General features: G+C 38.8%; 1 protein-coding gene across 8 annotated transcripts in view; it reads left to right on the forward strand.

Moving 5' to 3' along the window:
- The window catches only part of MAST4 (microtubule associated serine/threonine kinase family member 4), a 576418-nt gene that overhangs the window by 221090 nt on the left and 336442 nt on the right, over positions 1-18886 (forward strand). The window contains exon 1 of one of the 8 annotated variants that reach the window (XM_003899752.5): positions 7592-7701. The exons of the other annotated variants lie outside the window; for them this stretch is intronic. Within the exon in view, the coding sequence (XP_003899801.2) occupies positions 7663-7701 (39 nt within the window). The 5' untranslated portion in view covers positions 7592-7662. Of the gene's footprint in view, positions 1-7591; positions 7702-18886 lie in introns of those variants that run through there. 8 annotated transcript variants of the gene reach the window in all.

The following is an 18886-nucleotide window of genomic DNA, read 5'->3' on the forward strand; positions in this document are numbered from 1 at the left end:
AGACACTCTCTTTTCTTTGCAGTGGAAAAAATTCCTTCTTTCCCTGGAAGGCAGACTGCCCTTTGTTTTAGTCTTTCTGACAGGTTTAAAGTCTGTTTTATTTGGTGAGAAAAAGACATATACAGTACGTGTCTGCTGTGTCTTTACCTTTGTTAACTTTAGAGGTTAGAACTTTATTTAAAATTTCAAATGACTATTTTAAAATATAGGGAGAGGAAATTTGTGGCTTTGGTATTTGTTCCTGAGTGTAATATTACCTGGCACTTTAAATAGTGTGGAACCTGTTTCCAGGTGTCATTTTACTTTTGAGTTTTGATGACACGGTAATTAATATCTGGTTCATTTGTATGTTACTTTAATGAATAGTAAATATTCCTAAAGATTAGCCATTAATAACAGCAGGCAGTAATATTGTAATGTTATGGCATTAATTTTATATGGTAATAAAGATTCATGTCAACCTTAGCTGAGGATTTAACCTGTTCTCAGTGTGAACATTAATGCTGTAGTGTGTGTTTTAGGCATGTGAGGCTCAGCTCATCACTGGTTTCTGAACTCTGCTGTCTGATTTGGGAGAGTGGTGTTGAGGAGGGGCTGATGGGAAACCTCGGTGCCCTCCTCAGCCTTGAGCATGTTCAGAGCAGGATCCTTGAAGCCAGGAAGGTAGCTGAGCAGCTGTGTGAAGCAGACGCTTGGTGAGACAGTAATGGCCTGGAGGAGGATAGAGGGTTAGGAGACAGGACTGTGGGTTCAGTAGGGAGGGACCAGGTGTCCACAGTGAGGGGCATGGGCTGCCTTTTTACCTTGAGGGCGGTGAAACCAGTTTCTCAATTTCCCAGAAGGTTGCCTCTTCTTCACTTCCCCAGCTTCCTGATGATAAGCCCATAATATTTTCATTTTACAAATGAGAAACCAAAGCTCAAGAAGTTCAGGGACTTGCCCAGCCTACCAGGTTTCTCTTTGGCAAAGCCTGCACAGGAACTGGCTCTCAGCACCTGGTACTTATAAGTACACTGGGGAGGCATGGCTTCCAGGAAATCAAGGCAGATGTCAGAGTTGGGGTTTTTCCTCCTTTCTTCCCAGCACTGCTCAGAACAGAGTGAGCGGCCTTGCCCTGAGTCATTTCACCTAAAAGGAAAGAGAATTAAGGAGTTGCCTTCCATGGTAAATTCCAGAAAAACCATCAGACTAGAAAATGAAGAGCTGTCAGAACCCCTGCAAGTTAGCAGGGATGTGTGTTATGCCTGGCATGGCAATGGGAAGAGTGTTCTTGGTTTTGTGGAATACACTTGATTGTAAATAAATGTGTTATATTTAGGACTGTATAATTTTGAAGTCAGAAGGATGAAGAGTTGTTCAAGCTCAGAGTGGGGGCCCAGAGACATTTAGGAGGAAAGTAGAAAGAAGCCTGTTTCTGAGCAGCCCTCTTCCTCCACCCCTCCTGCCCAGGGGGATATCTCTAATTTCCCCTCTAAAGTAGCTGGGGGCCCTGCTGCTTGTCTCTTTTATAGGCACATGGCTCAGAGAATTGGGGATTGGAATGCTCTTTCTGGTGTGCTCTGACCATTGACAACTTATGATGTGCTCATTTTTTCTCAGCAGCTAAAGGATCTGACACCTTTCACATTATTAATTCACTTTGAAATCACTGTTTCCTTCTTTGTTTAAACTCCAAGAGGCAGTAGAGCATGGTGTTAGGAGCTCAAACTCTGGAGTCAACCTGGTCAAGGTTGGTATCCTATCCCAGCTGATATGGTTTGGCTTTGTGTCCCCACCCAAATCTCATCTTGAATTATAATCTTCATAATCCCCATGTGTCAAGGGAGAGACCAGATAGAGGTAACTGGATCATGGGGTCCGTTTCCCCCATGCTGTTCTCATGAGATCTGATGGTTTTATAAGGGACTGTCCCCCTCTTCACTTGACACTTCTCCTTCCTGCCATGTCGTGAAGAAGGTGGCTTGCTTCCCCTTCACCTTCTGCTGTGATTGTAAGTTTCCTGAGGCCTCCCCAGCCATGCTGAACTGTGAGTCAGTTAAACCTCTTTCCTTTATAAATTTCCCAGTCTCATGCAGTTTTTTTAGGTAGTATGAAAATGGACTAATACACCACCCCTACCTTGGCTTGGCTGTGGAATCGAAGGAAATTATTTAACTTCTCTGAGTGTTGATTCTTCATCTGTGAAATGGGAATTATAATGGCTCCTCATGCATGTTGTGAGGGTTTGATGAGATGATACATATAAAGCACTTATAGCAATGACTGGCACGTAATGTGATCAACAAATGTTGGCCTTTTTTTTTTTTTTTTTTTTTTTTAGATGGAGTCTTGCTCTGTTACCCAGGCAGGAGTACAGTGGTGCAATCTCGGCTCACTGCAACCTCCACCCCCTGGGTTCAAGAGATTCTCATCCTTCAGCCCCCTGAGTAACTGGGATTACAGGTGTGTGCCACTACACCCTGCTAATTTTTATAGTTTTAGTAGAGATGGGGTTTCACCATGTTGGCTAGGCTGGTCTCGAACTCCTGACCTCAGGTGATCCACCTGCCTCGGCCTCTCAAAGTGTTGGGATTACAGGCATGAACCATGGCACCCGGCTGGCCATTGTTATTAATATTTAGAAGTGAGACATTAGGGAAAGTAAAGTACAAAAATTAAGAAGGAATTTAAATGTAGACACTAATCTCACAGCTGTGTTGCTCTTTGGCATTCAAGATATTGTAATCACAATAATGGATGTATATATTTTCATGAATCATCTGTTTCTCCTTTGTAATCTTTTATGATCTAATACAACATATTCATTGGCCACTGGCAGTTATCTATGAATGGAAAGAAGTAATCAGTGAATGAATGGAGATATTCATCCACTTGGCCATATTGACTTACCTCTGAATGAACATGTAGAAAGACATATGAACCCTTGGTCTGTTGTCTACAAGTAACCAATGGGATATCTATTTTATGGCTGTCTGCCTTGTTGAGAAGTAGTGATCATGGTCACACTTAACGCAAGATGGTGTTCAGGAGAGATCCCACCCCAAACTGTAGTGATGGTATTGGAAATCACATTCCTAGCACACCCAGAACTCTGACTGGTGGGATGAGGGACAGGGCAACACAGTGGTACTCCTCTCTATCACTCCTCTGTCACTCTTCCTTCTGGCTAGTGTGGTGGGAGAAACAACATCTTTAGCAGAGGACGATCCTCTCTATTGCCCTCCAACTTCAGCTCCCATGACTTTTGGGTAGGCAGTTCAGTGAGAGCTGCCAGATGGGGCTGGATTAGGCCAGTGGAGTGGAGTGGAGTGAAGTGGAAACTCCTCCACTGTTCCTCACAGTACTTCCTCGATGAACATTTCAGTTGCTGAAGAATGGGTAACATCAGAAGATTTGTTTACTTTGGGGTAACCAACACAGAACTAGTGAAGAGAGATAACTTATTTCTAAGTACAGACATGTGTCACTTAACAGGGACATGTTCTGAGAAATGTGTTGCTAGGTGATTTCATTGTTGTGTGAACATCACTGAGTGTACTTACACAAACCTAGATGGTATAGCCTATTGCTCCTAGTCTACAAACCTATACAGCATGTTATCGTACTGAATACGTAGTCAGTTGCAATACAATGGCAAGTATTTGTATATCTAAACATAGAAAATGTACCTTAAAAATACAATATAAAAGATATTTCATATCTGTATAGGGCACTTATGAATGGAGCTTGCAGGATTGGAAGTTGCTGTGGGTGAGTCAATGAGTGAGTGGTGAGTGAATGTGAAGGCCTCATACATTGCAGTGTACTACTGTAGACTTTACAAATAATGTACACTTAGGCTACACTGAATTTATAAATAATATTTTTCTTTATTCAATAATAAATTATCCTTAGCTTACTGTAACCTTTTTACTTTATAAACTTTTTAATATTAAAAACTTTTGAATTATTTTGCAATATCATTTAGCTTAAAACACACATTATGTGGCTGTACCAAAATATTTTTCTGTCTTTATATTCTTATTCTTTAAGCTTTTTTCTGTTTAAAAATGTATTTTTTAACTTTGCAAACTTTTTTGTTAAAAATTAAGACACACACACACACACACACACACAAACACACACACTGGCCTAGTCCTACACAGAGTCAGGATCATCAAGATGTCATTAGGCAATAGGATTTTTTCAGCCCTATTATAATCTTATGGGACCACCATCATATATGTGGCCCATCATTGGCTGAAATGTCAGTATGTAGCACATGACTGCACGTGAAAGATATCTGGCCGTGTAAATCAGAGGACAAACCCATATCCTTGTACCAAACATCACTGTGGACAATATTACAAAATCTCAATGTACGCTTTTTTGAAATATGTTCAACCAGATGTTTTCTTTCCCACTGGTTTTTCTCAGTTGGTATTTGGAGTTGTTATTGTTTCTGTAAATCATTTAATTGCAGTAATTCTTAAAATTTAAATTTGACCTTTATGACAGTGACCATGGATTTTGAGTATTCCAGGAAGTAAATTATGCCTATAATAGAGTGGGCATGTGGTGTATCCATACAAATAATTTTATTTTAATGAAATACTACAAAGCCCTGGCTTTAGATTACAATTAATGACAAAGCCTACCAGATTTTATTATTTGAATACACATGTAAAAGCAATACTTATTGAGGCTGGTACTTTGTGAATTGACTTACAATATTGTGAACATATTCCATGAAGGTATAAAATTGCAGGAAAAATGAGTTTATTAATGGAAATTAGGCTAGATCCTAATTATTACCTGTGAATAGTGTCATCATTTGAAGTTTTTATTGCATTTTAACACATGGCTTATCTTGATGAGAAAATATATAGCAAAGGGTAAATGTAGCAATTTTCCTTTTACTATTCCCTCCGCTAAGCCATTATTGCTTGATGTTATTTTTCAGCAGCCTTTCATTTTTGTCCCAAATGTTTTTGCCTCTGGCTGGTTTTATTTCTTTAAAATGTATGTGTATCACTTCTCAAAATGATACATTTTGACAGGTAATCGATATTTTTTCATACTAGATTTGATGGTATGATGGTCATAATCCTCATTTTAGACTTAGTTAATGGTGGAACACTCACTTAGATTTTATCTCAGAATATTCCTTTGTTAAGAAACATACTTTTCGTCCTTAGCCAGATTCCCGTTTGTCACTCCCACCACCTCCCAAACACCTCGAGCTGCAGAGTGCCTAAGGTGCACGCACGTCAGCTGACATTTTGACAGTGTGTCCTCGAAATGTCTTCTGATAGTGCTTCCAACAAGCTTACACGATTGGTCACAGAAAAGATACTTCTGGGCTCTCTCTCTACCTGTTTTGTTTTGTTCTCCTGATGACCTAATTTGTGTTTCAAGGGGGAAATTGGTTTGTCCCCCCATGACCCCTCCATCCCCCATCTCTTTCTCTGTAGTGGGAACTTGGTGTCCTTCTCTAGACCCCGGTTTTTCTAGAAGGACCAGCACAATGAAGATGGTGGTCCTCAGAGTAGAAGTGTATGTGTGTACACCATGCTTGACTTTTGCTTATAAAAATTGAGCTTCTTGGGTCAAGATATTTTCCAAAATCAGTCAGGACTTCCTTTTGCGTCTGTGGGCAGATAGCAGTGACACTGTAAGTTGGTAAATATATTTGGAGCTGCTGCCAAGGCTTTGTCTAAAACAACTCTTGACATTCAGGGAACTTTTTGTGATCCTCCCTCAGGAGGGTGACTTGAGGGAGAAAGCAGGCAACAACTATCATTCCCTTTGTTTTCACTGAAGAGCCAGATTTTTTCTTTGCAGGAACAGATTCAAGTGCAGGTGAGCCTGTGAAGGTTGGGGTCTGTTCTCCACCAGCATTACAGATTGCCAAAAGATATAACAAGGCTGGCCCTTTCTCCCTCTCTTAGGTGGTTTTTCTTTATTTTGTCCTTTGATTTAAACAAAAAACATAGTTTTAAAAATCTTTTTAAAAAATTCATTTGTGCTAGAATTTGTTGATACACTTTGACTTGAAGAACGACTAGTTTTTGTGCTGTGTTTTGCATTAGAGATGATATTACTCCTCCACATATAAGCAAGAGCTAAAATCTCTCTGGGGCTTTCTTCCTTAAGTGGTATGAAATGAACATGCCTAAGTGGAAAAATACCCTGACACCTTTCTCTGCTAGGTGTGGCATTTCTTGACAGGCTTCTCTTTGTATGTCTGGAGATGTACGCAAAGACCTTTTGGGAACATAAAATGCAATTAATTTTCCTCAGTGGTTAGATTCATAAATCCCTGAGCTATTTTTAATGACATAATCTAATCAATTGATAGCAAGCCTAATAGTGTGTTGACAGACAGAAAGAGATGGAAAACGAGTGGAATAGCAGGTGAATGGGTAGGGAACCGCTAGACACTTCCTTCCCCTCTCCCACATTTAAACATCACTAGATAACTGGGTTAAGTAAAATCCAGGAGTTAGTGATTTAAAAAAATGTTTATACCTGTCTTCCTAACTTTCAAGAAAAATAATTATTCTGATGGATAGAGTGAAAGAGGTAGTTCTTAGACAAAGTACAGTTAGTCCTTGTATCTCTCTCAGGATCAAACTATTCTCTCAATTTACATATCTTTAGAATAGACACCAAGGAGGAATAATTTATTGTAAATTGGTAATGTCGTATGTTGTTACTCCTGTGCCATGCCAGTAATGAAAACTTAATATTCATCTCTTGGTTGCTTTCAATTGAACTAAGATGAGGATGAGCGGAGTAAACAAGCTGAAACAGACTGTGAAATTGCACATGATGGGAATTTTTTTTTTTAGCTGCTTATAGACTATACATAGGTTAAATATTCCAACTAATGATGGCTCTTAGAATCCTCCCCCAACCCCATTTTTACATTTTGATCAGGTATCAGCAGAACTAAGTTATTATCATGAGGGAAATTAAAATCTAAACTGTTTCTGTCTTTGGGCTAGGAATTGACTGGCAGGTATTTATGTAAATGAATGGGCTTTCACGCTGGGAGGTGTAAAGGGTTCGGTGGCTGGAGAGCAGCTGCCTTGAGCCCTCCGTTTTCGGGTTTGCAGGCAGCATGTGTGTTCTGCTACATTTTTGTTTTCTTTGATGCCTTCAGAAGAGATGAGCGCCAGGCATAGTGGTGCTGCTTGGCTGACCAGCTGTGCCCTAGTTTTTCACCATCCCAATCAGCGGCTGTCTTTTACAGAGGTGTCTGTCACCGCTGATTTACTTAGCCACTGTGACCTTATAGTTGCTTCAGATGGGGCTTGACCCAAAGCTACTGCCAAAAGCCATTTAGTGGTCTCCTGGAATACTACAGCCAGCATTTTGAAGAAGAGAAAACAAAGATCTCACAATTTCCTGTCTAATAGCAAGAGCCTCCTCTGCCTGGATAAATGCATTAGGTGTCTGAGCCCACTTGCTGCTCTCTCCCACCGAACTGCAAGCATCCGTGATCTCCGAAGTTGCTGGAGTGAATAACTAAGCTGGACCAGCTGACTCTGGGCTCCAATCAGCTAGAGCGTGATGTAAGTGTTTAGCAGCTGCTGGGCTCTGAATTAGCGTGCCGAAGTAGAGGTAGTACAGCATGGCTAGACTGTTGTGAGAGGCTCAGAGAAAGCAGAGGGTGAGATGGATGAGTCCAGCATTCTAAGACGAAGAGGGCTCCAGGTAGGAGACTGCTCCATTCTTGACATGTAGCATTGTCAGTAGCCAGCCATTGAGAATTTCAAAGTTCCCTTGTCATTCCTTTACTGGGCACGAATATGTGCATAGTTCTTAGTATCTACATGGCAACGCTATATGGAGTTTCTAGTTACAGGTATGACACATCACAGGGTTCGGTGAGGAAGCTGCTTTTGTCAGAGACAATAGATACGACTTTTAGTTTGACACTTTGGTGGTTTGTTTTTCTACTGGTTATTCAAGAATAGTTAAATCGTGGCTGGCAGTGACAGCTGATGCACTGATCTGGCATACTGTCAAGTGTCTGGGAAGTCTGTCGAGGGGTAGCAACTCCTTTCAATTCTGGGAACACAGGACTCAGTTTTGTGTCGGGATCAACCTCCGCTCGGCGGCATCTGTCTGATCGCCTTGCAGTTGTGTGCAGCTGCTGGGAATTTTCCCCGTCAGTGAAATGAAAGTTTTTGCTGGCAGTTCAATCAAAGTTTGCTGTAATTTGTTTATGTTGAGAGAAGAAAAGATATGTATCTCACTGCCTTGCTTTTTTTGTGCCCAAGTTTCTCTAATGAAATTACTCTGACTTTATTGTACAAATACATTCTGAGTTAAAACTTGGCAAATGAGAAAACTTGGGAAAAAAAAGAAACAACGAAACATCTGCTTGGCAGTTGATAAGTTTAAGGAAGCCAGAACATCAGTATGTTCACCATTAGTATGGTTAACTCCTGCATAACTCTTTGTCCTGTGTGTAAGTGATATTTTTTCTTTGTGAAAGAATCTAATCATTAGCCATTGTTAAACTCATATATTATTTTCATATTAAAAAAATGCTTGAGAATACAGAATATACAGCACATTTAGAAATGTTTCCTTAATATTAAGTCTTTGAATCTCAGCTCTCTGCTTTTTGTTCTAAGTATCAATTATTAATACTAATAGTCACATTACTATAATATTAATATTATAATATAGGCAACTAAAGGATTATTTGAAGCTAAACAAAAGAGGGATTAGAGAAGTTGGGGTTACATACCATCTATTGTTCAAACCTAAGTAAACAGACTACCTCCTTAATGAATTTCAGTGTGGTCATTGTTTTTGAATGCACAGTGTGGTTAGTCACTGCTGTGGATTTCCTTTTCTTTGTTTTCATCACCTCTATAAAGTTCTGGTAATGCACAGCTGTTTGTGTCCACGTCCTCCTCGGGGTCACTTGTTAAATATGGAAAGGCTCTTTGTTAAAAAGATGATTAACTCTATTAAACTCTGAATAGTTCAGATTATTAGTGACTGGATAGTAATTCTTCTGTGAGTTTTCTCTTTCCTTTAATTCATTTTAAATGACCTGAAAATGTGTTTTTCAGAAGAAATTCCTTTTTGAGTTTTTGTCATTTCTGTAATATGTCTATTATCACAACTTCAGAGGAGATGGTTGAAGCATATGGTGCTTGTGAGGGGCATGAATTTCATGGGCCTTTAATTTTAGAAATAAAGGAATCATTATTTTTCATTAATTAAAATAATGGAGCTGTTTTCTATTTAAAAGATTTGCTACAAAACAAAGGAATATTTACTAATATATTATTAGAGTGCTAGGTTTTTATTGTACTTAATATATTTTTACTACACCTGCTGTCCTCTGTATAATGGATAAAGAATATTTCTCTTCTGGATGAGATAAGTCTTCATGCTGTGAAAAATAACAACATAAAAGTGCTTAAAAGTTCTGCCACTTCATGGTTACAACTTTACCCTGGCTTAATACAAAACCTAATTTGCTTTTACTCCCATTGCATCTAACATTTAAAGAAAGACATTACATAGAGTAGCTGTTTTTAGAAATTCCAATGTAAGGAGACTACTTACAGAGTACACATTTTATGTATTTATATTACCACAGATGTCACTGTAGAGTTCATAAGAGTAACGCCACCTAGTGAATTTAAGAATTAAGTTAATTTACAAATATCGATACTATGTGGAACATTTGAACCTGCCAATGAGGTATATTTGTATTAGTAAAGCTAGGCTGAAACCTGCATATCTCCATTCCTGGCTCCAACCCTATGTTGCAAGGTAATCCTGAGCAGGTTACACACCCTCTTGGTGTCTGCGTATTCTTCTGTAAAATGCACACTGTAATATGTGAGTTTTGAGTGTACTAAATAAGTAGATGGGTATAGTTGAGTTATTTAAAATTAAGGGTCATATAACAAATGTACTAGCATCTAGGAGGAACTCAATAATATTGTTGAAAACCAAGGGATGATTTCTATTCTTTATAATATTCCATATCATTGCTCATGAAATGAACTTGTTGTATTCACACACCATGTTTGTTGTCTGAATTTGTCCTTGAGTCAGAACAGTTATCAATAAAGCTAGTAAACACATATTTACAGGGATCATTATGACAGGCTAATATAGGGGAGTTTATATTATTTTAAAAAGCGTCTGTGCATTGAATAGATACATAATATGTGAGACAAACCAGCTCTTTAACTTAAAGCCCAGTGTAAAAAATCTGGAGTATACACTATTCTAACTATTAAATCTAATTGTACAATAATGTATTATGTGTTTAGTATAAAATGATGCAGTATGTATTTAGGACAAATTTTAAAAAGTTCAGTACCTCTAGCTTTTAAAACACAAGACTATTAGTGGTGTTTTTAAAATTTGGACTTTGAAAAATTATTTTTAGTCAGAACATATAATTTCTCAAAGCATGACAACCTCATAAAATGGCAGCACAACTGAGTTGTTCATCTTAAGTGACTGCACTTTTCCATCTTTTCTATGGACTGTATTAATATTTCCATACTACTGATAGCACTTCAATCACTGCCTTTGAAATGAGAATGAGAGAAAGCGGCCCCAGTGATTCCCAGTGTTCGAATCTAGGAAACTTTTCAGATTGTATCTCAAAACATAGGGAATTCTGATGGATGAATGGGCTTGGGCAGACCTTGTACTTGGGGCAATTTGAATTTCTAGACAGGTCTAATTCATCAAGGGATAACTGGCTCCTTTTGGGCCTAATATTCCTCATACGTGGATCATATTTTTTAACTGTCAGGGAAATTAATTGTTTCAGTGATTTCTGTTATATGTTTCTCTTTATTTGTTTTAATGAAAGTGTCCCTACCCCTAATGTGATAGATTCTAAGGCTGGAGAACAATGAACAACAGGCATCATAAGGCAGGCATGACTTACTAAAAGAGAGGGGCATCCCAGAGTGGCTGATGATGCCTTTCCTGCCATCCTCTGGTGATTTGCTCTGCCTGGCATAATCTCCTGATCACACCCCTCTCACACCTCCTCCCCACAATTAAATATTACCATTTCCATCCACTTCCAGACTCTCATATTCAACTAGAATGTGAAAAAATGTTTTCCCCAAATTTCCTATATGATGCAGTTAAACATCAACAAAAAGCAATGAAATGTTTATTATTTAGACTTCTAGATCTGTGAGTGTGTTTAGTTTTTTTTGTTTGTTTGTTTTGTTTGCTTCTCTTTCTTCTAAACCAGACCTCACAACCCCTACCCCTGTCCCCTGCCCTTCCCACCTTATTTGAAACAACAACAAAAAGATAACATTCTTACCCTGGCTTAGGCTCTGATTTTCCACTGGCCTTGGTCTAGAATTCAATTTTAGAAAACAAAAAAGCAGATAGATTCTTATGTTCTAACTGAGCATCAAACTGCCTCTGTCTCATGGTGCATGAATGTATATTCAAGTCACAACATCTTAATGTTTCTTCTGTGTCAACTTTGATGTAATTATGGGTATGTTTAAACTTTACCTGAAATTCAATAGTAGGATCATTACATGGGTGTATTACTCTGTCTATATTCATTTGAAGAATCTGGGTGGCTATAGGGAAGAAGTCTAGTTGGAGGATTATAACAGAAACATTTATGATAATATTAATTCATCTTTGAGATAAAGCACTTTTGTTCTTCAGCAATTCGAGAAAGACACTGAGACTTCTTTGGGTCAGGAAATATCCGGATGGCAAATGAACTTTTTGCAGTTGTGGGTCCTTAGTTTATTAGACAAATCAGTGCCATATCCGAGTGGTGTTTCTTATCCATTGGAGTCGTTCAATTTCTGCCTCTGAAATAGATATAGTACTATAGTTTCTATTTCCTGATGCTTAGGGGGATAAAAATGATATGTCCTCAAAATCTTGTGTTCAGAAAAAATTCTATTTTATACTCTAAGAATTGATTTTAACTGTAAAATAAACAAATTTGTTTACTAGCTCCTCTTTTGCACCTTCTGGCTGTCTGGTATAATTGTTAATAAACTACAACTTTGTCATCTCTGTATTTTGGTCAATGAAACAGCAATTCTCCAAGTCATTCTAGTTCCCACTTTTGATTTCTCCATCTCTTGACTCCTGTCATCAAATCCCTGTCAATTCTACCCTCAAAGTATGTCTAGAGGCTAGGCCTAACTTCTCCCACACCTGGATTGTGGAAATGTCTGGTACCCCACTGAACCCAGACCCATCTCCAATCCATCCTGCTTTTTAGCCCACAGCCCACATCACTGCCCTGGTATAAGATCTTCCTATAACTTTCCCTGATCTACTCCAGGATAGGCCAAAAATGCATACTGTGAGTTTAGCCACAGTCTTCCTTTCAGGTCTCATCTCTAAATCTTTGCCTTCCAGATTCCTGTTTCATAACCTGTTCTCCCAGTGTTTGGAATCTCCAAACTACATGCATCTCCTTTACCTACAATGTCCTTGCTTTATTTTGTACAAATTCTTTCTGCTTATTAGCCATTAATGTGAATTTTAATTTTCATGAAATGTTCTATATTTACTGCATTCCATTCTGAACTTGATAATGGTGATGATTTTTATTTGCAATCTAATCCTATAACATGCATTATTTTAAATAATTTAAAATTATTTAATGTAGGAGTATCTTACACTGAAACTGTAAAAGCATTGAGAATTACTGGTTTTAGAGTCAGATATGTGTTCAGTGACATTGAATAGCTCTGTAACTTGTGTTAAGTTTCTTGACCACTCTGAATCTCCACGTCCACATCTGTAAAATGGAGATAACTAAATGAGGCATTTAAAGATTAAAGGAGATTGTAAATCTTTTAGCACAGTGCCTGGCACATTGTACTTAGTTAATCTTAGCTCTCTTCCCTCTATCACCACGAAGACGTGCACAGCAATTTTAAGTAATTAAATATAGGTGTCAGGCGGGGTCCAGGCAGTGAAAAGATGGCATACATGTCTTAGATAATTTGAGAAGAACTTAATAGAGAGATTGTTGTAAGAAGGATAGGCAGGAATTGGGAAAATTTAAGGGATGGTGCAGTATCAGGAGCTAGAAGTGACAGGGAACCATTACCACCTCTAGGCCTAAAGGGGTGAGAGAGGGAACAGTTACAGAACCCAGAGACAGCGAAGACGTGAGACAGGACCTGTGACCTTAGATAAAAGGACACAGCCAGTCATATCTGCAGGGAGGTGCCAGGGGATATCTCAACCTTATTCTGAACTCTTGTTGTGCTTCCCGTTAGCAGAAGCCAGCTTAGACACCAGAGGGCAAGGGAGCCCATGGATGTTGTCCATGCAGGCCAGACTCTGGGGCCCAGTATGGGGCGGGGAGTAGATTCAGATGGGCAAATGAAGTACACCTAACGTTGTTTTATAAGGAACACATGCTGAGCTGCCCCTTGCTCTTAGCATTTTGCAAGCCAAAGTCAGTGTTCAGGTGTTCATGGCCTACATCACTGGGGCCTGAACAGTTCAGGAATTCGAACAGATTCAAAGCTGCTTTTCATGAAAAGCCATGGCCCCCAGCCATTGCCCACTGTTGTGTGAGATAACATAGACTCTCCAGTCAGGCTCCTAATCCTCATGGGAAAATGTTAGTTCATCCCCTTCCATTTTAGTATCTGAAGCACATGGCACTCCTTTGAATCAATAATGCAGGATACCTGTGCTGCAGGTCCTGCAAGCAGTCTCAATTTTAAATTGCTCTGCTCTACAGATCCTGTGATAGCTTGGCTCAGAGAAGTGATGTGTGAGAGGAATAGCCCAGGAGACCTCTTGCCATTTATCTCCTGGATTCCCAGGGGTCTGCCCTGCAGCAGGTCCTATCACCAGAATGCAATGTACCTACACCACCCATCTCTGCTCCCCTTGAAATCCCTTTACAGAATTACAACTTCACATTATGTCCTTGGCTTTTATTGAGTGTTGCTAAAAGGAATGACTGTGAGAAAACATCCTTGCGCTTTTTGTAAATCTCCCTTTGAAGTCTCATCCATTATGTTGTGCCCTGTCTCTTATATTAGGCCCACATGATAAATTAGCTTGGAGTTCAGCACTAAAAAAGTTTCTCCCTCTCTAGGTGAACCAGTTTACTTCTTTTAATCACATAATGAGAGCTGTGATCTATCCTGTGTCTTTCCATTCTTGCCTTGGCTGTCCAGACCTGTTTCATGCTCAGTTGCAATAGCTTTCTAGATAAAATTAGCCACCACTTCATTATTAATATTATAGTTCCTTTTTAAGAGTTGTGTGGTTTTATTTATTATATAAAAAATTAAGTTGCCTCAAAAGATTTCTTATGATGACCACAAATTTTTGATATTGCATTTAAAACAATAAAATCATTTGAAAGAATGACAAAAGATAAAGGAGACTGAAAGCCCAGCTAATCAATAAACGAGATAAACTATAAAAATTGAGAATTACATGAACATAGGAAGATCAATATGCATGCAACCACCAGTCATTTTGTTGTTAGCACTAGAGCCTAACCAAATAAGGTGTTTGAATTTATTTGAAACTTATATTTCAAATAAATTATCCGTAACCACAGAGCTTTTTAAAGTGTCCTAGAAATCACTTTTTTATTTTTGGAAGCAATCAAAATCCTGGAGATTGGCAGGTAACATGAGATACACATGTTGGAGAACCACATTGCCATTAAAATCATGCTTTTGGACTGGGTGCAGTGGCTCACGCCTGTAATCCCAACATTTTGGGAAGCTGAGGTGGGCGAATTGCTTGAGCCCAGGAGTTTGAGATCAGCCTGGGCAACATAGTGAAAACTTATCTCTACAAAAAAATACAAAAATTAGCCAGATGTGGTGGTGTGCGCCTGTAGTCCCAATTAGCTGGGAGACTGAGGCCAGAGGATCGCTTGAGCCTGGGAGGTTGAAGCTGCAGTGAACTGTGTTCGTGCCACTGCACTCCAGCCTTGCTGACAAAGTGAGACCCTGTCTGAAAAAAAAAAAAAAAAATCATGCTTTTGACAAATATTTAATGATATGGGGAAAAGCTGAAAATAGTGTCAAGTGAAAAAGCAGGCTAACTGTCTATGTATGTATGTACAGATCATTTAAAATGTGCATTATATGTTGGTGAGGTGCAGAGAAAAGGCAATGCTTATACACTGCGGGTGGGAACATAAATTAGTTTGGCAACTGTGGAAAGCAGTTTGGCAGTTTCTTTAAGAGTTTAAAATAGAACTACCATTTGACCCAGCAATCCCATTATTCGGGATGTATCCAAAGGAATATGAATTGTTCTGTCGTAAAGACACATGCATGCATGTGTTCATTGTAGTGCTATTTACAATAGCAACGACATGGAATCAAGCTAAATGCCTATCAATGGCAGACTGGATAAAGAAACTGTGGTACATATACACCTTGGAATACTGTGCAGCTGTAAAAATGAATGAGATCATGTCCTTTGCAGCAACATGGATGGACCTGGAGGCTGTTATCCTAAGCATACTAACAAAGGAACAGAAAACCAAATACTGCATGTTCTCACTTTCAAATGGGAGCTAAAAACTGAGTACCCGTGGACAAAAACGAGGGAACTTAAGACACCAGAACCTACTTGATGGTGGGAGGAGGATGAGGACAAAAAAATGACATATGGGGTGCTATGCTTATTACCTGGGTTATGGAATAATCTGTACACTAAACCCTCATAACACACAATTTACCTGTAAAACAAGCCACATGTACCCCAGAATCTAAAATAAAAGTTAAGAAAGCAAGTGAAGTGTGCATCCTACACAGATATATAGACACACATACATGTGTCTGGGTAAAAGGTCATGCAGGAACACGTGTGTGTGTGTGTATGTGTATACTGTAGCCTAGTGGGGTAGAAGGAGAGAGCATTCATAAACTTTTGAGTGTTAACATTGTCTCTAACTCTTACTGCGTGATGTTGGCTAGGCTATTTAATTCCTCACCAATAAAATACTAGCACTTAATTTTAGCAGAGTTGCTGAGTATGAATTCAAATGAGGTATAGAAAGCTTAAAAGTATTTATTGTAGCTAACATTGAGAACCTGTTTTCTTTTTCTTCATTATCTAAAATAACATGAAAATGTACTAAAATGTTAATATTCATTATATCTTAGTGGGATATAAGAATTTTTCTTTGAACCGTCCAACAGTAAGCATGTTTTACTTTATAATCAGTTAAATAAGTGGGTTTTGGGTGCCTGTTTTTAACTTTGCTTTCCTTCGTTGTCTAAGAAAAGCCTTTATGTAGTATTTAGCACCATCAATGAAAGGTCCTTAAAGGCTCTTTTCTATTTTGTGCAGTCTTTTGGAATTGAGCAAGATAAATCTACTTTAATTTGGTGCATGCCTCTAAACCTTAGGACATGGTTCTCCTGTAGCTGGCTGCCCTATTGAACCACCTGGAAAGCTTTCTAAAGCCTATAGTCTAGATACAATCACAGCAATTCAAGTAGCATCTCTCAGTGGTGTGCAGCCAGAGTTGAAAACTCCTGCTCTTAGGGGATCAGGAGTCCAAGTAACTCCCAAGTCATCAAACCTACAACTTCTCAGTATCCAGATGTAAGGTTTGACAGCCTTTAAAATGTATGTCAGTGCTTTGATCTCCTTTCTTCAAGTGAGACTTGATAATATATATATTTTTTAATGTGGAGGCGTATGGAAGGTGGATATACTCACCATATTTGTTTTTTAAGCTTCCAAATAACAACAATGATAGTAACATGAGAGCTCAAACCATTAACCAACCTGCCTTGGGGGGGCAATTATCATAGTGGGGTAGCTGGAGGAAGCTCTAGACCATTACCTCAAAGGGACCTATGGCACTGGCAGTGTCCAGGTGCAGTTTTAGGTTTTTAAAATTGCTGGCACGTGCTCCATGGTTTCCATTAGAAAACAACCTTCAGGGCATGGTAAGACAGTTGCTTTGTCCCTTGGTATGTTTTCCTAATGCTAGATACAGTAATGTCTGTGCTTTGGAAACCTTTATCATAGATACTCTTCAATAATGTACATGTTTGAGTTCTCAAAACATTGGCTATTATACTTAGATTGTGAATGTATGTGCTTTTTTGATGAGGCAGTCAAGGACAGAACCCCATTCTTTACTTTTCTTTCAATAAATGTTTAATAATAGCATATATTGAACTGTTTGTGTCAGAGAACTGTGTGCTGTATCTTAAACGTACACTATTGTACTTTTATCTTAGACTCTAGCAGTACAAAAATGGGTGGAATATGACACTGACCTGTGAGGGGTTTCTATTGTGGTAGGTAAGACAGACAACAGTTTCTGAAATAGCAAGTGCTACAACTGTCATCAGTGAAGATACAGGGGCCCTGAGCATGGTGCCCTGCTCTGCTGAAGGAGGCTGGGAAGGCTTCATGGAGGTGGAGATATTTCTGCCAGATGGTGAAGGATGAACAGGCGCTGATTAGGCAAGATGAGGATTCTAGGCGGCGGAAGCAACAGTATGTGCAAGGTGTGGTGGCTGAACAGGGTGCACCTTTTTCAAGGAATTGCAAATAGTGCATGTGGGAAGCAGGAAGTAATGAGCAGAGTCCCAAGAATGAAGCTGTCCGTGTTCAGGGATTTGGGCTTCATAGTCTAGCAACAGGAAGCCATTGAAAGACTGTAAGCAGGGCATAGAAATATTTTATCAACTGTGAACTATTCTGTCAACTATTAATGAAGAATGCTTGGGAAGAGGCCAAGAATAGAAGCAAGATAAACAGCTAGGAATTTAGAAATGAGGAGGTGGTAGATGATGCTGCTGGACCGCGTTGGTGACAGCGGAATGGAGAAAAGGCAACTAAAGGTAGAATTAACAGGACATGGTGACCTGTTGATGGTTGGCAAAAGAGAGGTGGAAGAAGCTTGAGGTGACTCTATGGTTTCAGGAGTTAGGGATTAGAAACAAGAGCAAGAGATAAATATGACTTGGATGCTGAGAAGAGAATTAGTTCGTTCTGTGAATCTTGAGTTTGAAGCACCTGTGGAAGCCATCTAGGTGCAGATGTTCAGTAAGCAGTTGGATATGTAGTTTTGGACTTCTAAAGAGAAGTCAAGCCTGGAGAAAGACTCTAAAATTATCAACTTTAATAATTAATTGAACTAGACCATGAATAAGGAGAGAATGCAATTTTACCCAGACTCATAGATTTCTGTTAGAAGAGTTTTCAAGAATTGTACCATAATGTGTATCTTAACACTTATTTTGCAGGAATGGTTAAAATTACATGGTGCACAAAGTAGTTCTGTGGTTTAGTATCAGGTCTTGAAAATAATATGTCCAGTTTTGAAGATGTGTAGGGTTTTTTTTTTTTTTCCCAAATTGCTTCCAACTTTGACAACTTGCCTACAAGTCTCATTCCAATACAGTTTTTAAAAGGCAGAATGAAACATCTCAAACTAGGGGCTGTAATGGAAAAAGCAATTTATTTTTAAATGAAGATGATGAGGTTGGTGTACTGTATTGCTTGAACACTGAATGAATTTAAAAGAGTGAGATTACATCAGATTCAGCCAAGACTTTTGTTCCATTTGAATGGAGTATCTGTAATTGAAGATGGGGATTCAACTAAGAAAAACACATGACATGTACATTTTTATCAGTTTTCTTGCACGCTGTTTCCAGTTTCTTTGTGCACATGTGTGTGTGTTCACAAAGCCATTACATCATATTGATAATTAAAAAAAAAAAAGGATGCGTTCTTTTGCAACAAATGAGAATACAAGCTTAATTTTACTAGCATCACTTTCTTTTTGAGCTTCAACCTAGTAGTTTAATACGTTGAGAACATGCAATCCTCAGGAAAGTGGTAGGAAATCAGAGGTAGAATCTGTAACAATGAG

Source organism: Papio anubis, chromosome 5, assembly GCF_008728515.1.
Source record: "Papio anubis isolate 15944 chromosome 5, Panubis1.0, whole genome shotgun sequence".
Classification (NCBI taxonomy): domain Eukaryota; kingdom Metazoa; phylum Chordata; class Mammalia; order Primates; family Cercopithecidae; genus Papio; species Papio anubis.